The sequence below is a fragment of the Microtus pennsylvanicus genome, chromosome 3 (genome assembly GCF_037038515.1).
Source record: "Microtus pennsylvanicus isolate mMicPen1 chromosome 3, mMicPen1.hap1, whole genome shotgun sequence".
NCBI lineage: Eukaryota > Metazoa > Chordata > Mammalia > Rodentia > Cricetidae > Microtus > Microtus pennsylvanicus.
The window spans coordinates 60,873,074-60,899,431 of record NC_134581.1 but is presented as its reverse complement, the minus strand read 5'-3'; the positions used below and the strand labels follow the sequence as shown (position 1 = coordinate 60,899,431).

Here is a 26,358-nt window from a genome sequence, read left to right as displayed (position 1 = left end):
GCAGAGGCTGTCTTTGAGCTCCTCAGTGTAACTGTACCTGATCTGTAGTTCTTGAACCTCTTGTCTCACCTTTCTCAGTCTTAGGATTGCAGGCCTGCAGCACCACAACTGACATCATTATTTAAGCTGAGCTTTATCCATGAGACCTTCTCTAACTACTCTATTTTAAAAGCTTACCATATTTTATAAGTTTTTTTCTTCACCTGGCTATATGACCTAGAAAATGTTTTCTTGTTGCTTATTAATCTCCTCATACTTAACATAAACCATATAAGGATTTTAGCTTGTTTTTTTAATGTTGGATATGCAGTAATAGAATAATTGACATATAGTTGGTGCCAAGTCTTTATCTTAAACTAATGAATGAATATATTCTGCATATTCATATATTATTGATGTACTTAATTTCAAAAGTTTCAAGTTTGCTTTCTCAGTATTTTTTAAATATTTATTTATTTATTCTGTATACAATATTCTGTCTACATGTATGCCTGCAGGTCATAAGAGGGCACCCACCAGAACTCATTACAGATGGTTGTGAGCCACCATGTGGTTGCTGGGAATTGAACTCAGAACCTTTGGAAGAGCAGGCAATGCTCTTAACCACTGAGCCATCTCTACAGCCCCCTCAGTATTCTTTCCTTTCTCTTAAGAATATTACTCGTAGCCCCTTCCCCTCATGCCTAGACCATTTTCTTCTAAGGTTTTTTTGTGTTTGCTTGTTCTTGTTCCTTGTTTTGGTTTTTGAAACATAATCTCTTCTATACCAGGCTGTCCTCAAACTCATAGAGATCCAACTGCCCCGGCCTCCAGAGAGCTGGGAACAGCATACCTGGTATTCTTGAAGTTATTTTCTGTTTTGATTTCTTTTTCTTGCCAAGGGCTTTTTTTTTTAAAGTAAAATACAACAAAATGTTTAATGAGCAAATTCTTATTAGCAAATATGAAACTGCCACAGAGAGGAGGAGCGGGACAGAGATAACGGGTTGGGGGTCAGGAAAAGGCTAAAGAATCAACTACTTAAGAAACCAGGGTGGAGAACTGCAAGGACCAAAAGCCAGAGGATGGGAGCTGTGGTCCTGCAAGGGGAGAGGGCAGGGCACTGAGGGCCAGACAACAAAATTCAAAATAGTTTGGCCATAAAATGTAAACACGCTATGTTCCTACCATGGGGAAAGGGCCAAGGAAAAGGGTGTAAGGGATAAGAAGAGGCTGTTTGGAACGGGGCTGTGGGGGTCCTACCCGCCCTGCTGTGCACACAGTCCCCATCCCTGCCCCTTCCCTCTGTGTCTATGTGGGCCTGTGTGCACTTGCCCAGTCCCCTTCCTGCCCTAGTCTCCCCACCCCCCACCCCCAATAATTGCTGCCATTCCAGTTGCTGCCGGCTGTCATTCGGCTGTCACTCCTCTGCCCATCATCTTCAGAGGGGAGAAAGGAGGGGAGGACAGGTGGGGGTAAAGTCCCCAGCCAGCCCTGCCCCCACCCTCCCCCAGCCACCTCTACCAGAAGTCCCGGCGGTGGTAAGAGTCAGGGTCACAGTATTTTGTGACCACCACTCTGTTGGTGAACTTGCGGCCGGTTAGGCCCTGCATGGCTTTCTGGCAGTCAAACACAGAGGTGAACTCCACAAAGATCTTTCCACAGCCAGGCACCTCGACGCCATCCACAGGCCGGGGAATCTCAATGGACTTGACCAGCCCATACTTGCTGCACTCGTCTCGCACATCCTCTACAATCTCCTCGTACTCCTCATCATCCAACAGCTCTTCAGGCAGCACCATGTTCATGAGGCATAGGACCTCAGTCGGGTGACCGCCCATCTGCACCTGAGAGCTCATCAGGCCGGGCACTTGAAGGGTTACAGGTGTCTGATTGATGGTACTCAGCGTGGCATTCTTGGCTCCCACACTCGCCCTCTGGACAAGCAGCTTCTTGTCCCCTAGCTGCATCCCATTCAGCCCCGCAATGGCCTGATCTGTGACGTTGATGTCCACGTACTCACAGAAGGCATAGCCCTTGGAGAGCCCTGTGGCCCTATCCTTGACCAAGTTGAAGGCCTTCAGAGGCCCAAAGGATGTCAGCAATTCTTTCACCTGGTCATCATTCAGGTAGTTGGGCAAGCCCCCCGATGAACAGTTTGTGGGCAGAATCTGGAACTACAGTGGACACAACGCCAGGCACATAAACAGAGGGGTTCTCTGACATGCCAGGCAGTGGCTGATAGTCATGAGGCCTTCGAATCTTCAATGACTGGCCCTGGAAGATGATGCCATCAAAGGCCATAGCCTGGGTCGTTTCATCCACTGAGCGGAACTCCAAAAAGGCAAAATTCTTGTCTTGATTAATCTGCACAGCCAAGACTGGGTTGCCAGGGGCCTGAGTCAATCCCCCCAAGCGCATCTGGGCGTTGAAGAAGTCCATCATAGCTTCCTCAGTGATGCCAAATGGGATGTTGCCCACGTAGAGGCGTCTGGCCTGTCTGGTCATCTGGCTCCCAACAACAGGCACGGGCGTTGGGGTCACAGCCAGACCATCAGGAGTCATAGTGGGGAGAAGGGCAGTGGTTGGAATCTGACCCGCAGCTTGCATAGCCTTGTACTGCATTGAGGTGATGTGCTCAAAGCCAGGTTTTGGCACGTCCCAGTATTTACGCACCTTCTTCTTCTCATGGCGAGGGGAACGACTTCGCCTTCGTCTGTCTCGGGAGGCACTGCGCTGGTCCCGGTTACGCCGATCTCGGCTCCTGCTCCTGCGCTTCCGTTCCCGGCTTCTGGAGCGGCTGTGGCTACGCTTCCGATGGCGGTTCTCCTTGTCCTGTTCTTGTTTATTCTCGTTGAGCTGCTGCTCGAACTCGTCGAAGTCCAACATGCTTACGCGGCCGCGTAGGGCCCTGTGCAGCTCTTGCCTCGCCTTGCCGCCCGCCTGCTCCGGCTACTTCCCCCGCTGGCTTCGGCTACTTCCGAAGGGCTTTTTTTTTTTAAATGTCTAGTATTGATCAACTATTCATGTTTAAGATTGAAAAACAGTGTCTGTTTTGATGTGTGAAGTCACTTCCTGAAACATCATTGTGTTCCCTTTCAGTTGGCTAAATTTTTTATATTGCTATTTTTTTCATTGATATTTATTGAGCACTGCATTTTTCTCGGTCTTCCTCCCTTAATTCTCCCCTCTTCCCTACAGCCCTCCCGCAAGGTCCCCATGCTCCCAATTTACTCAGAAGATCTTGTCTTTTTATACTTTCTACTTCCCATGTAGCTTATATCTCTGTGAGTCTCTCTTAGTGTCCTCGTTGTTGTCTAAATTTTCTGGGATTCTGGCTTGTAGGCTGGTTTTCTTTGCTTTATGTTTAAAAACCACCTATGAGTGAATACATGTGATAATTGTCTTTCTGGGTCTGGGTTCGCTCACTCAAAATAATGTTTTCTAGCTCCATCCATTTTCCTGCAAAATTCAAGCTGTTGTTATTTTTTTCTGCTGTGTAGTACTCCATGGTATAAATGTACCACATTTTCCTCATCCATTCTTCGGTCGAGAGGCATTTATGCTGTTTCCAGGTTGTGGCTATGACAACCAAAGCTGCTATGAACATAGTTGAGCACATGTCCTTGTGGCACAATTGAGCATGCTTTGGATATATACCCAAAAGTGGTATTACTGGGTCTTGAAGAAGGTTGTTTCCTAATTTTCTGAGAAATCGCCACATTGACATCCAAAGGGGTTATACCAGCTTGCATTCCCACCAGCAATGCAGAAATTTACCCCACAACCTCTCCAGCATAAGTTGTCATCAGTGTTTTTGATCTTGGCCATTCTTTCAGGTGTAAGATGGAATCCCAGAGTTGTTTTGATTTGCATTTCTCTGATGGCAAAGGATGTTGGGCATTTCCTTAAGTGTCTGTCAGCCATTTTAGATTCCTCTGTAGAGACTTCTCTGTTTAGGGCTGTACTCCATTTTTTTTATTGGATTATATGTTCCTTTGGTGTCCAATTTCTTGAGTTCTTTGTATATTTTGGAGACCAGACCTCTGTCTGATGTGAGGTTGTGAAGATCTTTTCCCATTCTGTAGGCTGTCGTTTTGTCTTGTTGACCATGTTCTTTGCTTTACAGAAGCTTTTCATTTTCAGGAGGTCCCATTTATTAATTGTTTCTCTCAGTGTCTGTGCTGCATTCAAGTGTACTTCCCACTTTCTCTTCTATAAGGTTCAGTGTGGCTGGCTTTATGTTGAGGTCTTTGATCCATTTGGACTTGAGTTTTGTGCATGGTGATAGATAATGGGTCTATTTTCATTTTTCTACATGTTGATATCCAGTTATGCCAGCACCACTTGTTAAATATGCTTTTTTTCCTATTTGATATTTTTTGCTTCTTTATCAAAAATCAGGTGTTTGAAGATGAGTGGATTGATATCTGGGTCTTTTATTCCATTGGTCCTCCTGTCTGTTCTTATACCAGGCTCTTTTCAGTACTGTAGCTCTGTAGTTAGATAAAAAGACTGAGTACTATCATGGCGGTGGTGGTGCACATCCTTAATCCCAGCACTTGGGAGACAGAGGCAGGCAGATATCTGTGAGTTCGAGGACAGGCTTCAAAGCTACAGAGAAAACCTGTCTTCAAAAGCCAAAACAAAAACAAAAAGACTGAGTACCTCTATTTTCAATATTATTCTATATTTCTGTATAATATTACTGTCCTCAGCTATGTATACTGCTGTCCAAATTACAGACTTTCTCTTTCACCCCTTGTCCATGTAAAGAAAGAACAGTCAAAGCCCAAGAAATGTGACTTCCATATTGTAAGGACACATCACTATTGCTCTTATTCTCTTTCTTAAGTGTTAATTCTTTAAAAATATTATTTATATTTTCATGGGCTTCTGAAGAGATTTAAATATATACCCTTACCCGGAAAGCCCTTTGTTAAGTATTGTGCTATAATTACTGATAATTGTGTGTTCATTCCTCTGCCCCTAGTGCTGATGATAGTGCTCAGTCTGTAGCCAAAGCTCAATAGTTTTGGTTGATGTGCCAGTAACATTTTGTTTATGAATAAGATGTCTCAGGAAGAAACTAGATAAACCATAGAATCATGTGGCCTGTTAATGTTATTATAAATCCCAGTGGAAGCTTTTGAATGTTCTAAAAAAGAAAGGCATGATAGATTCTATTATGTAATCAAATATATACTTATGTTTAACAGCATGTTAATGATGTCACCTATATGATGTATTCATCTACCTGTACATTTGCATAGAATCTAGTAAAATTTTTTCTGAGTGACAGAGAAGTCCCACTTGATTGGTAGTCATTGTAAAAAAGCCATTTTATGTTGCTTAACATTGAAATCTTTTAATGCTTCATATCTATAATGTAATTTTTATACCAATATAATAATATGGAGGCAATTAAGCAAGCTATACCAATTTTTTCCACAGTGATACATTTGATATTTCTTGGAATGTCAGAACTGGCATTCGCCAAAGCAGACTACCGACTAGCAACACTTCCTTGCTTGATAAAGATGGGATATTTGCTAATTCAGCAAGCAGCAAACTCCTGGAAAGAGCTCATGGAATTCTCACGTCAGTATTATTAGTAATAGATTTTGTAAAGGAGTATTTTATTAAATTTTCTTACAAAACAAATAATGAAAGATGAAGTATTCATGGGTATAATTTTGATTTAAAAAGTTTGAAATGTACTTAGTTTTAAAAACTGTGAGTCTAATGCATAACATTGCTTTATTTTCTGTTTTGGTTTTCCCTATTCACTATCACAACCCCAAAAGGTTAAACATATTAATTACAGAGAATGATGATTGTTATTTTCTTGTAGAGAAAAAAATTTAGATCTTTTTAGGATTCCCTGTCATTGCTACAATTATTATTCCTTAGACTTAGCACTTGGCCAGAGAAATCTCATGCATATGCATGTGTAGTGTCATATAATTCTTATTTTCATTACCTGATGAAGGATTGTTTTGGACATGGAGATAACCGTGTAACCATGTATGCTTTATAGTCTATTGTAGTAAACCTAATGTTTAGAGAAGTTATACTTTGGTAGGTGAAAAACTTTAGATTCATGGTAGTCCTTTTAACTTAGCCAATGTTCTAAGCACTGAACTGTATTTGTTCATTTTCTGAAACCATAATAAAAGTTAATTTTTGTTGATGAATATGAAAAATGAATAGAAAAAAATTTAATTTCTGAAATGAAAGATTGTTTTATGAAATGTATACTTTTAACCGTTTATGAAATCTAGGCGTATCTTAAAAATCTTTTAATGGTAGAAATCAATCAATCTTAGTAGGTGCTGGAAAATAAAAGCCTGCCTACATACAAGAAAGTGAAGTTTAGAGCTTAGAAATTACAGCACCATATCACTAACCTTCAGGCTTAACTCTGCTTATTCCTAAGTTACAAAGCTGGTATTTCCTCCTTGCTTGTCCTTGCTTACTTTTTTCTCAACGGTACCTGCTTGATTCAGTCAGATAATGTTTTTGTACAGAGGGCCCACATTTCCCAAATGAGTTATTTAATTGCACAAGAGAGCTCTGAAAATCATTCATTTTTACTGTAGTTTCTTTTTCTTTTAATGAATGTTTTATCTTTATAGACGAAACAAAAACTTCAGATCAAAACCTGTTCTTCCAAAGGTGAGTACTGTGGAAAAAATCTATTTGTTCCCATTGAGTAACTTTTTTAAAAATTATTTATGCCTTATTTATGTTCAATATAGAGACTGTGTTCTTAGTTGAATCCATTTTAGAAATAATAAAGTCTGCTAGGAAGTGGACAAGCCTAATAATTCAGGCAAATAAATTACTTTTGAGAAACACCATTCTTTTGTTTCTTTAAGCTTCTGAAATATGCAAGTACTGTTTACATAAGGTCTTTTCATTTTTCTGTGAGCCAGGTTAAAGCAAAAATGTGAATTCTGAAACATGTCTAGTTAGAGATTATGTAATTCTCTAATTAATTCTCATCTCTTACTAATGTGGAATAGTGTTTCTATAAAGAGCTGAATAATCTCTGTGAGCCAGTGGTCTGTTGTAAGTACCTAGGTCTGCTGTTGTAGGATAACAGATAATAACTTTAATAATAACTTCAGGTAACAGGTAGCTGAACAAGTATGTTCAGATGCTGAGAAAACTTCATTTGTGAACACTGACATTCGAATTTCTTTCTTTTTAAAGATTTATTTATTATGTAAACAGTGTTCTGTCCACATGTATGCCTACAGGTCAGAAGACAGCACCAGATCTCATTACAGATGGTTATGAGCCACCATGTGGTTGCTGGGAATTGAACTCAGGACCTCTAGAAGAGCAGCCAGTGCTCTTAAGCTCTGAGCCATCTCTCCAGCCCCGACATTCGAATTTCATATGAATTTTTATATTAAAAACAGATTAATATAAAGAAAGGCAATGAGGGTACTGGATTGGTCTCAGATCTAGTATGTATTGTAGAATTAATAAGAGTTTGCACTTCGTGGGTCTCTCCCCTTCTTTGTTCTTGAGACTAAGTCAGGTCCTAAATGCCTCTGGAATGAGTTCATCTCTACATTGAATCTCAATGCTTCTACTGCACCTTCCCAAAGGAAGGGCCTTCTCAGTTACGTACCTCTGGGAGTTGATGGATTCCAAATTTCTGAAAGTCTCTAGGCTACAGTTTTCAACCTATAGGGTCATAGATCAATGTCCTGAATATCACATATTTACATTATGATTCATAGCACAGTTACAAAATAGTTGTTTGAAATAGCCCCTAGCTAGGCTAAGCTTCCAGGAGCTGGAGTAGTCAGCTCCAGTCATTGTCTGATTTTGCCGGATTGTCCTTGCAATGCTCAAAACAGGGCCATAGTGGCACCAGCTATTCTTTTGCTTAAGGCTTCCAGGGCATCAAAGGAGAGTCCAACAGCTGCTAATCAATGAGTCAGATTGCCCCTTCTCCCAATGCCAATACTTATTTAGATGAAAAAGAACAGCAGGAGTGCTTGCAATAAAAACTTTAAAACCTTACTACTAGAATGATTTTTAACAGTGCTTAATGTATGCCTGGAGCTCCAGGGAAAGCTGTATTTCATTTCTTTCGTAGTGGCGAGGTTTCATTGAATTTGGTCACATATGTCAGGTTTCAATTGGAGAGAATTGAGTAATTATTTTTAAAGTTTCTAAACTAAGTATACAAAAAGGTAATTACTTGAGATATTTTTAAAGTAAAAATAATGTAACTAGTTAAGACACATGACTTAAAGCCTTAAAAATCAAGAATAGTAAAAAACATCACTGCAGAGTGAGCCCCAGTTGTAACCAGTAAGAAGGAAGATGCTGGTGCACCCAACTGCTTATGGGTACTGCTATGTATTGTATAATGAGGGGATCACAAAGATAAACTGCATTTACTCTGTAGTAATTGTACTCTACCTCTGGACACTCAGAGATTGGTAATAGAGAAAGCTGAAAGTGCCTTTGTGTGCATTTTGCCAAAATAATAGAACTGGTAGCCAGGGCCTCTATCTCTGTTATGCCTTTCCAGTTTCATACAGTATTTGACTGGCAAATTTAAGCCACTTCCAGAACTCTAGATGCATTAGTTTGTGAAATATAGTTTAATTTTTGGTTTTGTAGCTTTTGGAGGAAGAAGAGAGTAGAATCATTAATTCACATTTTTCATTTAATCTTATCATTTATGAAATGATGCATAGTATACATAGTATTGGAAATGAATGTTCACAGTGTTGCACAAAGGAACACATGAACAAAGTGAAAGTAAAACTGTACCAGACTTTTTATTTGGGGCCACCAACCAGCTCCCAAATCATGATATGGAGTCTAGTTTTGAATGGTTGGCCTGAGCTTAGCTCTTTTCTGGCTAGCTCTTTTAACTTAAATTAACCTTTTTGTCTTCATCTACCATTTTCCTCAGGGCTTTTTACTTTTCTTTCTGTATATCTTATTTTCGCTGCTCTTGGTGACTGCTTAGCTTCTTGCTCCAGGCATCACCCTTGTCGTGTCCTCCTCCTCTTTCTTCTCCTTCCTCCCTTGAGCCTAGATTTTTTTCTTCTATTAATTTTCTCTCCCTGCCAGCCCCATGTATTTTTCCTGCCTAGCTATTGGCCATTAAACTCTTTATGAGATCAGTCAAGGTCCTTAGGCAATCAAGGTGAAACAAATACAACACTTCTTTACATAATTAAACAAATTCAGCATCAACAAAAGTAACACACTTTTATACAGTTAATGTTCTGCAACAAAAACAAATGTAACACATCTATACAGGGTTAAAATAATATTCTACAAGAGTAAGTCTTCAAGGTGATTGCTCTTTTTGCAAAAAAGGTATGCCAGAAGCCAAATCTAGCTAGTAACCAATTTTGCCAAAATGGCTTTACCTATTAAACTTCATGTAGGTGGTGTCTCATCCTATTGATGGGTACTGGGCTTCACACTCTGACATGACTGGCTTATTGACACAGAGGGAAAGGGGGAGAGCCCTTGTCAGACTAACCACCTTTGGCAAATAAAATATTTCTCACAATTGGAAATAATGAAAAGTGGCTGATGATATTTTATCATATATAAGTATTATGTATGTGTGTATATATATATATTTATATAGTTTTCCCCTTCTCTTTAGCACTTGCTTGAGGTAAATTCTTTGAAGCATCTAACAAGACTCACCCTACAGGATCGGATTACCAAATCCCTTCTTCATCTGCACAAGAAGAAGAAACCTCCCAGTATCAGCGCCCAGTTTCAGGTTATTACTTTTTCTACTCATGCTAAATACAATCTGTTTCTTAAAGGTTGTTGTTGAAGGATCAAAGTAAGCTGAAGATCACTGATGTGATGTGATTCATTGCCTATGAAGCCATAAATTGAGAGTACTTTTATTAGAAAAGGAGTTGGGTTGTATATCCAAGAATCAGAGGTTTTTCTTTAATAAAATAAAAAGTGAAGGATACATTTAATCCTAAGCGAGAAGAAAGAAGGAATAATTCAAAGATAAATAGAAGTCTGTGAAGCTATAAACAAGAGGGTCTGGAGAGAAGGTTTAAAGTGCAAATGTGCTTGCAGAGGATTTTAGTTGGGTTGCCAGCACCAATATAAGGGGTGCCTCACAACCACCCCAGCTTCACCTCCAGAGAATCTGATGCTTCGGGCCTTTGTGGGCCTCAGGACTCTAGTACGTGTACACACACACACACACACACACACACACACACACACACACACACACACCTAAAAATACAATAAATCTTTAAAAAAAATTCTTAAAAAGAAAACCTGAAGACTATTGAATGAGATTAATTAAACAAAAGCTCTAGTTCTTTGAGCAGATCAAAAACTGATACTCCTCTATCCAGACTAATTGGGATATATATATAAAACCAAGTGTATATATATATAAGAAGAGAGAATATCACTACATACTTTACAAACATTAAAATTCATTTAAGATAGTGGCTCTTTTCGAGTGATTTCTAAAACTGACAAGAATGTTAAGAATATCAAGGCAGGGCATGGTGACATATGTCTCTAATCACAGTACTCAGAAGGAACATCACAAGTTAAGGTCAGCCTGAGCTACATAGCTTGTCATAAGCCAACCTTGAACAAATATCAAGGTCCTATCTCAAAACAAACAGGAAAAAGAAAAGAAAAAAAGCAAGACTACCTTGCTTTTATTTTTAAAAAATGCATTTGAATATTGTTACTTAATGAAATATGAAGAATAGTGAAAAATCATTCTCTATTTAGAGTATTCTAAAATGCATCTGCAATAATGACTATTGCCAGGGCCTGAGCTTTGAGATTAAGTTTAAACTGCATTCCTCATCCTCAGCAAATTCTTGATTTAACCAGAATGGGAATGTACATAATTTCCTTTTCAGAAACAAACCCTGTATGTATAGAAGGTTGTTTCCATATTTTGCCACAGTTGTTTATATTTATAAGTCACTTGTCAACTCCTAAGTAAAAGCATACTAATGACACTACTTTTATTGCAGGCCTCCTTAAGCAAGCTGATGGAGACACTTGATCAAGCAGAACCATATTTTGTAAAATGTATTCGCTCCAATGCTGAAAAGGTAAAAGTATTCTGTATAAGACTCAGGTTACTTCATAACAAAGCTCAAATTACATTAAAAGGGAATAGAGAGGAATTATGCATAGTTTTTATATGGAAATTTATATTTCATAAATATTATTTATAGCTAGTCTTTTAATTTCCATATTACCCATCTGTAAGGTGTTTGTGGATTTGATTCAACATGTACTAGAATCTCCGGGATAAGTATTAACAGCCCTTGAAATTCCATTAGAAGAAAAAAGATTTTTTTCTCTGAAAATTGTATTACTATTAATAATAGTTAAACTCTTCTGTTTAGATATAGTCTATGTTTCTTTAAAAATTATTTAGCATTTTCATGGTTAGAAATTTTTACCCTTACCCTTTTCTATTTCCGTGCCCTTATTTATAGTTTGTTGAAATAAAATGTGTAGATATGTTTGTCAGTCTGGATACTCAAAAGTCAGCAGCTGTACTTTTAAGACAAATCCGAATTTGGAGATTAACTTTTTTCTTTTTTTGTTTTAGCTACCCTTAAGATTCAATGATACTTTGGTGCTAAGACAGCTTCGGTACACTGGAATGCTGGAGACAGTTCGAATTCGTCAATCAGGATATAGCTCCAAGTATTCTTTCCAGGTTATACACTTTATATTTAAATATATATACATGTATATTCATATCAAGTGAATTTGTACCACAAATTCCAATTGTTCTTCTTCTTTTTTTTAATGGGAAGGTTTTTTTTTAATTTTATTTTATATGCATTGACGTTTTGCCATGGGATTAAAGGCATGTGACTCCCATGTACTGCGATCAAAGGTGTGAGCCAACATTACCTGGCTCTTTGGGGTTGAATCGGTCTAGTATATAGTATAGCCCAGGGTGGCCTTGAACTCAAAGAGATCCATCTGCCTCTGTCTCCCAAGTTCTGGGATTAAAAGTGTGTACCACCACTCCTTGGCCTCTAGTGGCTTAGCTCTATACTCTGATCTTCAGGCAAGCTTTATTTGCAAAAACACAAAATATTAATTAAACAAATTATTTCTACATATTTTACTTATTATATACCTGTGTAACAGCCCTGGCTGTTCTGAAACTTGTTTTGTAGACCACACTCTCTCAGAGATTCACCTGCTTCTGCCATATGAGTGCTGGGATTAAAGGTATGAGCCACCATGCCTGGCTCATTTTTTAATTTTACCATTTTTAAACAAAGTTGAAAAAGCGTTAAGAGAATACTCATTATTTGGAAGTGCAGCAGTCTTTTTGAGTATATGCTGTGATACAGTATTTGACTATTCCTATTTGTCTATTTTCATTTGATAAAAATGTTTGCTAAACCAGGTGATACACTTGGGAGGCAGAGGCAAGTGGCTCTCTGTGAGTTCAAGGCCAGCCTGGTCTATAAGAGCTAGTTCCAGGGCAGGCTCCAAAACTACAGGAAACCCTGTCCAAAAAAATGTTTGCTGATGCTAAGTTTGACTATAATTTAGCAATTTCCATACTGATTTTTTTCCAGTAATTGAAATAATTCAATCAGAATGATCTTGTCTAATGAAAAGGTTCCATTTGGTTTTTCCTTTAATTTTCTTAGACTTCTTACATAGAAAGCTTCTAGAATGTTACTCAGCAATCACTATTAGATATACTGCTATGTGCGTAAAAATTATATTGGAACCTTTCAGGAACTAAGCAGGTTTTTTTGTTTGTTTGTTTTGGTTTTTCGAGACAGGGTTTCTCTGTGGTTTTGGAGCTTGTCCTGGAACTAACTCTTGTAGACCAGACTGGTCTTGAACTCACAGAGATCCGAAAGAGAAAACTTGATTCTCATTTGTATGTTCCAAAAGCTGCTTTATTTCCTTTCCTTCCTTGCTGGATTTTAGGTTTTTGCTAAATGACTTTTATTTGGTCTTTGGTATGGCTTTTTCAAAAAGAATGATTAACTTCTACCCTTCTTTTTTTATTTTTTTCCTTTTTTAAATTTTTCATTTGATAACATGATTCAGACTCAGTATCTTTCCTCTTACTGTGTTTTGAAACTATATTTTTAAGAGATACTTTTTTATTTTATGTTTATGATTGTTTTACTTGCATGTATATCTATGTGCCATGTGAGTACAGTGTCTTTGGAGGCCTAAAGCAGGTATTGTATTCCCTTGAATGAGTTGCAGATGGCTGTTAGCAGGCATGCGGACACTTGGAATCTAGCCTAAACTTTTGGAAGACTTTCAGTGCTGAGCCATGTCTTCTGCACCTCCTATTTATAATAAAATAACAAATAGTTTCTTTTGTTTCATCCTGCTTTTTTATTAATAAGTTTTTTCTTTGACAATTTCATACATGTATATAATAAATTCTCGTTACTCTCATACCCATTCTCATTATTTTTCTACCCCTACCAGTTTGCTACCTTCCACTTTTAAAAGAATGAGAAAGGCCGAGCGGTGGTGGCGCACGCCTTTAATCCCAGCACTCAGGAAGCAGAGGCAGGTGGATCTCTGAGTTCAAGGCCAGCCTGGTCTACAAGAGCTAGTTCCAGGACAGGCTCCAATGCTACAGAGAAACCCTGTCTTGAAAAACCAAAAAGAAAAGGGGGTGGGGCATGCCCTAGAGTACTTTCGCTCATGTTGCCCCTGCCCTCTTCCAGTGTATTCTGATCTTTTCCACTGCCTTGCTTTAAGGAATTTTTTTTATTATTTATTAAAAGACTGAGAAACCCCTTGTTGTTAGTTTAGGGTTTAAAATTTATCTAGTTCTTTTGTGATTTGATACCAATTTCTTTTCACTTTTTAGGATTTTGTGAGTCACTTTCATGTACTTCTTCCCCGAAATATTATCCCTTCTAAATTTAACATTCAAGATTTCTTCAGGAAAATAAATATTAATCCTGATAATTACCAAGTTGGAAAAACGATGGTAAGTATATAGAGCCTTAGTCAAAATTGAGTGCATTTTGTACTTTCATAATATCTTCTTTGTCATGAGTTTTATGAAAAGATAGTATGTTATCAAATATTACAAGCAAACTGATTAAACTAGGTGGCTTTAAATTTATGCTTTTATTTATTTGTGTGTATATGTATGTGTATGGGCACAGATGTGCCATGGCATGAGTGTGGAGGTCAGGGGAAAACTTGTGAACTTGATTCTCTTCCTTTACCATGTGGATCCCAGCGATGAATCTTAAGTTGTCAGGCTTAGTGGTAAGTACTTTTACCCACTATGCTATCTTGTTGGCCCCCAAATTTTATTTATTATTATTATTGTTGTTGTTACTGTATTTGTATATGAGCAATGTATGAATGCTAGCGCATCCATGCAAGACAGTTTTCAAGAGTCTGTCCTCCTTTTGTCTTAGGTTTGTAAGACAAAACTCAGGTTCTTATGCTTACATACCAAGCACTTTTACCCAGCAAACCCCCTTAACCCTCTTAACTGACCATAGGGCCTTTTCTTTTTTAATGACTATAGTAAAGGTGCTTGCCATCATGTCTGATGACCTGAGTTTAATCTCAGAACCCATGTGGTAGGTAGAAGAGAACTGACTTCTACAATTGTTACCTGACCTACCCACCCCCACAACCTAAAATAAAATGTTGTAATCAGTACTAATCATAGAATTTCTGGTCAATGTTCTATTTCTAATTACAACTTCAGCTGTAATTCAAACCATCTCTGAATAAGATATTCTACTGTAATGACCAATTTAGCTTGTCTACAGTAACATTATTCTGATTCTTCTACTGCCCTTTTCAGCTATTTGTTACCTTTTATTTATATTCCTTCATTTTGTTTCTTCTAGGAACTCTCTGTAGGTAGCTTGGTCTACAGAGCAAGTTCCAGGACAGCCACAATTACATAGAGATACCCTGTCTCAAAAAATAGGAGGGTAAAAGATGATTTAGTTTTAGTAGTTTAATCTTTAACTCTTCCTATATCTGTCTACTCCTAAAGATGAACCATAAGTTCTATTTCAAAGAGATATGTCTATTTTATACTTACTTTTGACTCTGGAAATGAAGAAACTTTTAGTGCACTTTAGATGTCAAATAGATGGTTACTGTTGGTTCCTTCAGGTTGTACTCACTTTTTAAGAACTGCAGTTATCAGTTTTTCCCCATTCCAAAATTTTAAAAAATTGTGACATATTGGCTAGTGGTATTCTGATCTTTTACAGCAATGACTTTTCCAAGATGAGAAGCAGTAATGTAGCAGAGGTTTGAAAATATAAATTTGGTACATTTTCTAATTTTCCCCATCTCCTCTCTCATGTACTCACATCTTTTTTCAGTTTGAAAATGATTACTTTAGTTCAGGTGATAGAACTATTTTTGGTTTTCTGAGACAGGGTTTCTCTGTGTAGTCCTGGCCATCCTGGAACTAGCGCTTGTCAACCAGGCTGGCCTTGAACTCACAGAGATCTGCCTGTCTCTGCCTTTCTAGTGCTATGATTAAAGGCCTGCACCACCCCCGCCCAGTGTGATAGAACTATTTATCAGTACTTTATTTGCATGTCTGCTATTATATATGTCCTTTTCTGAAAGAGTAGCTTACCCCAGAAACAATAATTCATGAATAGTGTTCTTCATTTCTTCTTAAGCTTTATCCCTTGTCTTTCTTCCTTCTCATAGGTTTTCCTAAAGGAGCATGAACGACAGCACTTACAAGATCTGCTTCACCAGGAAGTGCTTCGAAGAATTGTACTGTTGCAGCGGTGGTTTAGGGTCTTGCTCTCTAGGCAACAGTTCCTCCATTTGAGACAGGCATCTGTTATTATCCAGGTGGGATGAGACTAGGATTCTTTGTGTAAGAGTGAGTTTGGACTTCATTTAGTAACCAGAACCATTTTACTGTGAAACATTGAAGTAATAATGAAACTTCAGAGACAAGAATGAATTATAATCATTTCTTAAATACGTGTGACACCCAATAGATTACCTTGAATGTAACAGCAGGTAACATCTTGGGATTTAAAGGCCAGCTTGTCTATGTAGAATTCCAGAACAGTCAGAGCTACAATAGAGAGACCCTGTCAAAAATGAATGAATGGATAAATGAATGAATGAGAAAAATAGAACAGACTAATTAATCTGTAGAACCTGAAAACATCTAAAAAATTTAAATTGTATAATTTAACCTGTATTTGTATATTATACAAATTTAAATTGTATAATATAACCTCAGCTAGGTTATATTATTTAAAATAGCTGTGGTGGGGCTGTTTTCAAGACAGGGTTTTACTATGTAGTTTTAGAGCCAGTTCTAGAACTCGCTCTGTAGATCAGGCTGGCCTCAAATTTAAAATAGCTGCTGTTGGTAAGCAAAAAAAGTTTTTTATTTATTTTCTAAAAAACCAAGTTTTTACTTATTAGCTTACATTTGCAGTATTCTTGGATAGTGGCCTTACCTGAAGTTTTTTATTTTACCACTACTATATGAAATTTTTTTACCCTTGATGAATTTTCTCAGAGGCCATTCTACTCTCCTAGTTTCTTGTTGTCATCAACTTTAATAGCATTGATTTAGTGCTTAGCATAAAGGGCCTCCATCAGCTTGGCATATATAGGCTCATAGTTGGGTGAAAGTCCACAAAGACGGGCATGACACTTGTTTAAGGCTTTGGCAACTTTGTGAATCCCATCTATTAAGTCATTGTGGTCTTAGAAGAGGTGAGCTTCAACACCTCTTGTAAAGCAGTATCCATTTTCATTACACCTGCAGCAGCAGACCAACCAGAACATCAACACAACTCAGTGGCAGCATAGAAAGAGTTAACATTATTATAATAATATTGTTATTATTAACCACCAACAAGTTAGTTGCTTATATGCTTAAGGTGCTAATGTCATAAAAACTTAGCCTTTTTTACTTATCCTTTGAAACAAGTGATAACTTGACAGACATTTCTCATTTCCCTTAGCGTTTCTGGAGGAATTACCTAAATCAGAAGCATGTCAGAAATGCGACTGTGAAGAAAGATGCTTTGATTATGGCTAGTGCAGCATCCCTTCTCCAAGCTTCCTGGCGTGCTCACTTAGAGAGACAGCGATACTTGGAGTTACGAGCTGCAGCTGTCATTATCCAGCAGAGGTGGAGGGAACTGTGTAGATGCCGACACAGGGCTGCTACCTGTATACAGGCAAGGTGGAGGAGCTACAGGCAAAGTAAGAAGTACAAAGAACAAAGGAACAAAATTATCCTTTTACAGTCAACATATAGAGGATTCAGAGCAAGACAAAGGTAATCCATGTTAATGAAGCAGTTGGTTCTTCTGTTTTTATAGGTCCTTTATTTAAACCTTTGCTTTAATACTTTCATTATTACTTATGTTTTTTTTAATCACTAGACTGTGATAAATTTCTACCAGTTCTTAACTGCAATGTCTGGGCTATAGCAAAAGTTAAATAAATGTTCATTGAATTAAATCAAGTTGGGAACCTCCATGACCTATAGTTATAACTGCTAAGAAAAAAACCTTGTACATATGGTTTAATCTTATAAATTTGGAAATATTCAACTCCCTTTTTTTTTGACCCTGGGAACATTGATCTCTATTGTACTATATTAAAGTCACACTATTGATGGATCTTTAGTTCAGTTAACATTTTGTTGAGGCTATCCAGATAGGAATTACTCATATAAAGAAGAGGATAATTCAACCTAGTATTATAATCAAGTTAGTTTTTGCAGGTGAATATAGTGGTACATTCTAGTCCTAGCTAAATAGAGGACTGAAGCAGGAAGATTACATTGAGCCTGCAGTTTAAGGTCAACTTTGAACATAATTAAGGATAGCAGGGTTCATCTATTAAAAAATTATAGTAAATTAAATTCTCTAATCCATTTTGTCTATTTTTGTATAGATATAAAGCTTTAAAAGAGCAAAGGCTAAAAGAAACAAAACTAGAGCATGGATTGGTGCATATCAAGGCATGTGGAACTCTAGAAATTCAGGGTTCAGACCCTTCTGAGTGGGAGGATCGTTCTTTTGACAACAGAGTGAAAGCCATAGAGGAATGTAAATCTGTGATAGAGAGCAATCGAATTAGCCGTGAAAGTTCCATGGATTTCTCAAAGGAGTCTCCAGACAAGCAGCATGAGAGAGGCAGAAGCCAAAGTGGTACGGACTTGCAGGAAGAAGTGATTGTAAGACAGAGACCCAAGTCCTTGGAGGATCTCCATCAGAAAAAAGTAGGTCGAGCCAAAAGGGAAAGTCGGAGAATGAGAGAATTAGAGCAAGCTATATTTAGCTTAGAATTGCTGAAAGTTCGCTCTCTTGGTGGTGTGTCTCCTTCAGAGGAACGTAGATGGTCTTCAGAACTGGCTCCTGAAGGCCTGCAGTCTCCACAGGGTACACCTGATAGTGAGAGTTCACAAGGAAGCTTAGAACTTCTGACTTGTGAGGAGAGCCAACAGAGCAAACCAGAGTCCCTCATTTTAGATGAGGGAGAATTGAAGATTCCGTCACCCAATATATCTGCTAATCCAAAATTCCATTCACAAGACAATGTCCTCAGTGCCTCAAGGGACACTAGCTCCGTATTGACTAGAAAAGGAGCATCTTGTGACTCAGAGCATTTGAAGAATGGGACTGCTAAGGAAAAGCTGGTTTGTTCTGAACCTATCTCCTGTAAACCCCAGATGAGAGACTCTTTTGTTTCAAGTAGTCTACCTACATTTTTTTATATTCCCCATCAAGAACCTCTAAAAACAAGTTCCCAACCAGACACAAGTATCCAAAGAAACAAACTGCTGGAAAGAGAAGCCACTTTGAATACAGCTATTACTTTAGATATCAACAGGGAAGCCAAGAAGTGTCAGTTCTCAGGAGATCAAGTGATTCCTTTGAATACAGATGCTTCGTGTACTGTGCTTAAGAAGTTGGAAAAGCTGAATACTGAAAAGGAGAAAAGGCAAAAGCAGTTACAGCAGCAGAATGAAAAAGAAATGATGGAACAGATTCGTCAACAGACAGATATTTTAGAGAAGGAACGTAAAGCCTTCAAGACAGTTGAACAGGCACGCACTGAGGAATCTCTCTTGGCACCATCTTTTTATCAGCCAAGACAAAGAGTAGAAAGGCCATCTTCTCTGCATATCCAAAATACCCCAAGTGAGGGAGAAGCTGGTGTACTAGGTTCCCCATCAGCAGTCACTAAAAGAGATACAGCTCTTGCCACAAAAGATAGTTCCTCCATTCATTTACCTCCGAAAGACCGACCTGTCACCCTCTTCTTTGAAAGAAAAGGAAGCCCATGCCAATCAAAGACTGCCAGGGAATTATCCAAGACAGAAAGAATAGGCACCCAACATGTTGCCTGTAAACTCTCTAATAACCGCATTACAGAAAGAGAACACTTTAGGTCAACTCACTCTTATGGCCACAGACCTGATGACCCTTCCAGAGGGGGAAATTCAAGAGCCATTTTCTTCACACCAAAAGACAATATTATTCCACCGTAAGTAAAATTTGTATTTTATATGTTAAGTAGGAAGTTTCCTAGGGTAGTTTGTTGAAGCGCTTTGTGTGTTCCACTCTTGTCTATATGCATGCTACACTATCTAATCTGTGATTTTTCTCTGTGTAAAGTATGAGTAGTTATAGCCTAGGAATCTTTGAGTGTAGATAGCACATTTCTTTTTATTCTTCCTCATTAATTGAAAAGCATTTGCAAAGGACAATATGGTGCTTGTCAATGTTCCAGGCATTCAGCATGTGCTGGTCGATGTAGAGCTATGAAGTGGAGTGATTCAATCTGGTTATTTTCAAGACTTTTCAGAACATGTTTTGTCACAGCTATTGGCCCTATTTATGGTCTTCATTAATACCTTTTATCATAAAATTTAAGTGTATGATATAGTAATATTAGTTGTATAAAAGTTGTTATCAACAGGTCTTTTTCATCTTTAGTACTAAAACTCACTAAACAGCTTTTTCCCCAGGTGCTGGCTGCTATCTTCTACTTTATAGGGTTTGTGCTGGGATTAAAAGCATGTGCCACCACCATCCAGCTATTAGAGTTTTTTTTTTTGTTTTGTTTTGTTTTCCTGTATTTTTGAAACAGTATCTTACCCTGTAGCCCACACTGGCGTGGAATTCACTATGTGGACCAGGCTGATCTTAAACTCACAGAAATCTGCCTGCTACCTGGGACTGCTAAAGCCATGTGCCAGTATGCCCAAATCTGTCTTATGTTTCTGAGGGTCAGACTGGTTTAGGCATTTATTTTAAGTGGGAATTCTTTATTTTATAATTTAGGTCTTTCCTTTAAGTGATGATAACCACAAGGAAAGAATTTTAACTCATGGCAGACATGAAGAACTGTTTTCTGATTTAGGGTTTTTATTATTTTTTGGTGTTATTTTTGTTTTGTTTTGTTTAATTCTGATGCTTGGAATCAAACCTGGAGCATCCTACATCCTTATTAAGCTTCAGACTTAACACAGCTAGTACTCACTGAATCATCTCCCCAGGCCAAGATAACTTTTTTTTTGGTTTTTCAAGGCAGAGTTTCTCTGTAGCTTTGGAGCCTGTCCTGAAACTAGCTCTTGTAGGCCTGGAGCTCACAGAGATCCACCTGCCTCTGCCTCCCGAGTGCTGGGATTAAAGGCGTGCGCCACCACCACCTGGCTCCGAGATAACTTCTTATAACCCCTTATGAAAGTAAAATATTTCTAATGGAAAAGTGTCTAACTTATCAGCTAATTTTCTAAGTTATTGTCTGTTTTGAAGTAGTCTGATGCTAGTAGTTAAGTCATGATTCCCAAGGATTTTATAGTCTAAGGATGAATTTTAAAACCCATAATACTAATTAATCAAAATAATTAGTGCCACAAAAATCTAGATACTGTTCAAATTTTCTTCAGATTCTGACACTCTATTTCTACATAGAATTTTAATAAAGCAGTTCTATCCCTGAATTTTTCAGACAAAATTAAATGTTCACAATTTAATGCCTGTATTGTTTGTAGAATACTTTGTTTTGCTTAGTAACAATTCATATCCTGCCATTGTTAGTATTATTCTACATTGCCTCAAGTTTCAAAGTTAAGGTAGTGGATGAAAATTTAGAAGAGTTTAAGAAGTGATTTTTTTTTTCCCTAACCAACAGGAACCATCCCAAAGTAAAACAGGATCCTTATTACTATCATAAAAAATGATTATATGAAAAGCCTGTTTAAAACAAGTATCCTAAGGATGTGATAGATTTGGAATTTTTGTTTTCTCATTGAATTCACTTTGGTTCTTTTTTTTTTTGTTTGTTTGTTTTGTTTTTCGAGACAGGATCTCTTTATGTAACAGCTCTGGCTATCCTAGAACTTGCTTCATTGGTCAGGCTGTCCTTGAATTCATAGAGATCCACCTGCCTCTGCCTCAGGAGAGCTGGGTTAAAGGCATGTGCTACCACTGCCTGGTTTGCCTTGGTTCTTAACTAGTTTTGTTGCTGCCTTTCTTAAACATAGCCTACCATAGTGTAATGCACCCAATGATTGTCACCACAGTGTCCTCTAAGAACTCACCATGCACGTAGTTTCCTTTTTTTTTTTTTAATAATTTATTTTTATCTTGTGCCCGTTGGTGTTTCCTGCATATATGTCTATGTGAGGGTGTTGGATCCTGGAATTATAGACAATTGTGAACTGCCATGTGGGTGCTGGGAATTGAACCCAGGTCCCCTGGAAAAGAAGTCAGTACTCTTAACTGCTGAACCATCTCTCCAGCCCCACATGTAGATTCTTATTATGTAAAAATAAGAAATCTAGGAACTTGAGAGGTAGTTCAGTGGATAAGAACATTTGTTGCACAAACATGAAGACATGAGGTTGGATCTCCAGCACCCACTTTAAAGCTGAGTGTGGTTGCACACATCTGTAGCCCTCGTTTTGGGGGCCAGAAGCATTGAGACCAGGAGGTATGAATATTACTGGAGAATACTGGCCAGTCAGTGTGGCCAAAATATGTAAGCTCCAGGGTCAGTGAGAGATCCTGTCTAATGATGACAAGGCAGATAATAACACAGCAGGACTTCCAGTGTTGTCCTCTGGCTTCCACAGGATAGCACACAGATGTGCAACTGCCTATATACATGCATGACCACACTCTGCATACAAAACCACACACATGCACAGTTAAAGACTATGAGGATGAAGAGACTATGAAGATTAATATAATAAATCCAATTTTGGAATTGACTAAGATGGAATTATGGAATTTTCTAGGCTTCTTTGACTTGTCCTGTCCTGTTAAATTATACCCATAGCTGGGTGTGTTGGCACATGGCTTTAATCCTGACACCCAATAGACAGAGGCAGGCAGATTTCTGTGAGCCTAAGGGAAGCCTGATCTGCTTGTTGAGTTCCAGTGTAGCCAGAACTACATAGAGAGACAGTTTCAAAAAACAAACAAAATTCTTAATATACTTTAGGACTACTTCAATAGAATATCAGCTAGAAATTGAAATGTGACCCTGTTTATTTTATTTAAAGTGTACAGAGTGGAAATCCTCAAGTTCACAAACAAGATGAACCAGCTTGGAAATCTAAATTTGCAGGGCCGGGCCAACGAGAGGTAAGTATTGGATCTTGTTTATCTTTTAATTAAGATAGCTGTACCTTATTTTTGAGGTTACTATTCTTGTAGGTAGAACACCATATCTGCCTGTTTATTCCCAGGTGAATTTAGAGAAAGAAGCTATATAAAACTAAGCCTTTTATAACTAGGAAGGTATGTACTAGGCAAGGAATGGTGTCTAAAAAATATAAATTGTATAAAAGAGAGAAGTCACTAAGACAAAAAAGGACAGCTTGTTCAGGTGACTTTGGTGAAACCTGTGGCAGTGAAGGGAGACTTAGTTCACTATGGAGAATAGTGCAGACTTAGCTTCCATCGTTATCTGTTGTTCACAGTAATGTGTATGGATTCTCTTTGGACATCCCTGTTACTTCTGCTAATGAACAGGGCATGGTTGGGGTGGAGGGAAGTTTCCAGACTTTCATGAGCCCTCTTTCATTGGCATCTTCTCCCAAATTTCAAAGACAAAACATTGTTGTGTTATTTGTTTTATCATTTGGTCAAGCAGGTTGCCAGACCGGCCCATAAAAAGAAAGCTCGAATGGCGCGGACGCGCTCCGATTTCTTGACTAGAGGTACTTTTCCCGATGGGGAGGGGGATACAGAGGAAGATGATTACGATGACATTATTGAGCCCCTTCTCTCCCTTGACCAAGCTTCTCACTCTGAGCTAGGGCCTGTATCCAGCCTGGGTCAGGCCTCTCACAGTGACTCCGAAATGGTAATTTTTGCAGCAATAAGAAAAACAGCAAGCAGATCTTCTCCGAGTAGTCTTTGCTAATCTAAAGCTAACCTTCACAGCTTTTTTCCATTTAATGGCTTGTACATGAGAAGCCTCAGTGAACACAGCAACAAAAGCTAAGTCTAATAGTACTCAAATAAGGGCACTTTAACTGTACACAGCAAGTGATAATTCACGCAAAAGTAGAATTTAAATTAGTACTGACAAAGAAATGTTGTTTATTATATACCTTAAAGGGTCTAGAGTAGGAATCCTTAGTTTTTTTATTTTTGCTTTTGTAAAGGTCCAAATAATAAATATTGTAGACTTCAGAGATCATAATCTCTGTTTTTTGCAGCTCTCTACCTTGACCACTACAATGTGAAAGCAATCACAGACAACAAAATAAAAACGGGCAAGATTTTTCTAGTAAATATGCAGAACCAGGCAATGAACTGTATTTGACTTCCTGGTCAGAGTTTATTGACCTGGTATATAGAGTAAGATACCTTTTAAATAAATTCAGACTTTAACTGAAAGATTATTCACTTAAAAATTAGGGGTAGGGGATCCTTTAAAGCTGCTACCCTCTCCTTTATGTTCAGTAATAGAAAAGATACATGTATTTTATAAATTTTAATTAGGTGTGGTAGAACACAATTATCTCAAGTTCAAGGCCAGCTTGAACTGTATTGTGAGACCATGTCTCCAAAAACCAAAAATTAAGATGGATGGTCATGCATTTAGAAGGCTGAGGCATGAGAATTGCCATAGTTTAAGCCAACACAAACCTACATAGTTGAAGGCCAGGCTAGACTAGAAAGTCTTAAAAACACTAAAGGAAACAAGCATGTGCAAGCAAGGCTCACCTGATCTCCAGCAAAGCCCAGACATCAGTAATTTAATGAACAAAATGTGTCATCCCGGAGCAACCCAACCAAGTAGAAGGCTCTGTATGGTGTGAATTTGTATTAATCAGAAATTATAACATTAGAGTTGAATTTGATTTACTATACTCATTTGACTTAAAATAACTATATTATCTTCTGAACCAAAATTAGATTAAACATGTTACATGTGTTATTGTATTTATAGATATCTTAGGGTAAAAAGTTTCATTCTTGGGGTTCTGGAATAATGGCTTAGTAGGTAAAGTGTTTGCTGCTTGAGGTCCTGAGTTTAGACCCCTAGTCTCCATATAAAAAGCCAAGCTTGCTGGTATGAGCCCTTAATCTCAAAGCTGAGAGGCAGAGATAGAAGAATCCTATGGTCTATGTGGGGTACTCAGCTTTACTAAATGATTAAGCTTCAGTTTCAGTGAGAAACTCTGTCTTAAAAAAACAAAACAAAACAAAACCAACACACACAAACTGACCTCATATAGCCAAACATGGTTACTTATGCCTTTAATCCTAGCTCTCGGGTGGCAGAGGCCACCTTAGTCTATATACCAAATGTCAGGCCATCCAGGGTTACATAGTGAGACCCTGTCTAGAAAAAGTAGAGTGATAGAGAAAAACATGCACGTGTGCGCACGCACGCACGCACGCACGCACACACACACACACACACACTTTATTCTGATTGTTCTGGGAAATGAATAGCAGAGACCCTAATCAATCTAATAGGAACTAAAAACATGGGTGATGAAATAGTTTTTCATTTACCTAAATAAATTGACTCTCCAATCTTTAATAACTTCACTTTGGAAGATTTTTAAGATGATCTTTGAGTCATTACTATTTGAGGTTTGAACTGTTATAAGATGTTTGAATCATGTTTAGACCTAGTTAGTTAGAATTTCTCCAAATTTCTCAAATATTTTGATTGTATTTTTCTCACATGGATGACTAGGCTCAGTTTTTAGTAGTAACATTGATATTCCGTAGAGACCAAAACAAAGACAGGGCCGGGCGGTGGTGGCGCACGTCTTTAATCCCAGCACTCGGGAGGCAGAGGCAGGCGGATCTCTGTGAGTTCGAGGCCAGCTTGGTCTACAAGAGCTAGTTTCAGGACACGAGCCAAAAAGCTACAGAGAAACCCTGTCTCAAAAATAAAAAATGAAAAAAAAAACAAAAAAAAAAGCATGGCATGCTCCCTGTTAAAACAAAATGAGTTATAAACATGAAGATTGTAGAAGTTGGAAGTGATCTGTACTCTTTTGTTAATGTGTATAAGTAGAGCTCAGATCTCTTGACTGTAGGATTAGTAATTATTATAAAGGTGCCCTATATTTGAGTTATATTTACTGAAATACATATGTATATAATAATTAAACTGAAAATTTTATAGTGGAACAAATCTTAATGAAAATACAACTTCATCTAGTTTATACAGATTTATTGTTTATAGAAGAACTTAGCTATAAATGCTACTTTGTTCCTGAGAGTTTCTTTTGTAACAATCCTTAGTTCTTTCGGTGATAGAACATTATTCACACTGGGAGCTCTTGCTGGGATGAACCAGGGAGTTAGGCTTTCTGCTTGGAGCTTTTGGCTCCTTTTGGTATTGTAGCCTCTGTTCACCTGCTTGACAATCACTGCATGCCCGTAGTTGTAGAGCACCTTTTTGTACAGTGTGTTAGTCACCTCTAGCTTTCTTACTATCCTGTTTATCCTGTTTTAGGGACAGGTGGTGGTGCTGGTTTGTAGTGGATGCTTGCATGAAGCAGCTTTGCTTTGTAGAATAAGCTAGTAGATACTTACTGAAATGGGGATGTGGAGGGGAGGGGAGGAGTGGTTTTAAGATGTATCTGTTGATCCTGAAAAATGTGTCATATTCTAACATTTTCTGAAACTGTGATGATGAATCTTACTGTTTATAAGGGGAATTTATTGCATCCTCAAAACACACATTTTTTTTTAAAAAGATAGACTGAGTTTATTGGGCACATGAATTTCTAAAAACTTGATTTTCTCCTCCCGACAAAAAGATGTTTTCAATATTTGCTAAGCAAGAAACATTGCATTAATTTTTAGCAGAAAT

The 26,358-nt window shown here is 38.0% G+C and overlaps 1 protein-coding gene, 1 long non-coding RNA gene and 1 pseudogene across 9 annotated transcripts in view; 1 reads left to right on the top strand and 2 right to left on the bottom strand.

The window, feature by feature from the left end:
• LOC142845978 (uncharacterized) overlaps window positions 1–26,358 on the bottom strand; it is a 109,449-nt gene that overhangs the window by 16,458 nt on the left and 66,633 nt on the right. The window contains exon 2 of the long non-coding RNA XR_012910008.1: window positions 16,019–16,109. This is a non-coding gene — a long non-coding RNA (uncharacterized LOC142845978). The remainder of the gene's footprint in view (window positions 1–16,018; window positions 16,110–26,358) is intronic.
• Myo9a (myosin IXA) overlaps window positions 1–26,358 on the top strand; it is a 194,820-nt gene that overhangs the window by 116,399 nt on the left and 52,063 nt on the right. For 4 of the 8 annotated variants that reach the window (XM_075965679.1, XM_075965680.1, XM_075965682.1 and 1 more), the window contains 11 exons: window positions 5,434–5,580; window positions 6,618–6,657; window positions 9,641–9,763; window positions 11,016–11,096; window positions 11,606–11,716; window positions 13,874–13,996; window positions 15,712–15,861; window positions 17,001–17,320; window positions 17,944–19,539; window positions 22,568–22,649; window positions 23,158–23,373. In XM_075965679.1, coding sequence (XP_075821794.1) covers window positions 5,434–5,580; window positions 6,618–6,657; window positions 9,641–9,763; window positions 11,016–11,096; window positions 11,606–11,716; window positions 13,874–13,996; window positions 15,712–15,861; window positions 17,001–17,320; window positions 17,944–19,539; window positions 22,568–22,649; window positions 23,158–23,373 — 2,989 coding nt within the window. The remainder of the gene's footprint in view (window positions 1–5,433; window positions 5,581–6,617; window positions 6,658–9,640; window positions 9,764–11,015; window positions 11,097–11,605; window positions 11,717–13,873; window positions 13,997–15,711; window positions 15,862–17,000; window positions 17,321–17,943; window positions 19,540–22,567; window positions 22,650–23,157; window positions 23,374–26,358) is intronic. The other 4 variants (XM_075965684.1, XM_075965685.1, XM_075965686.1 and 1 more) reach the window with 2 other exon arrangements.
• LOC142845965 (splicing factor U2AF 65 kDa subunit pseudogene) lies at window positions 1,368–2,950 on the bottom strand (annotated as a pseudogene).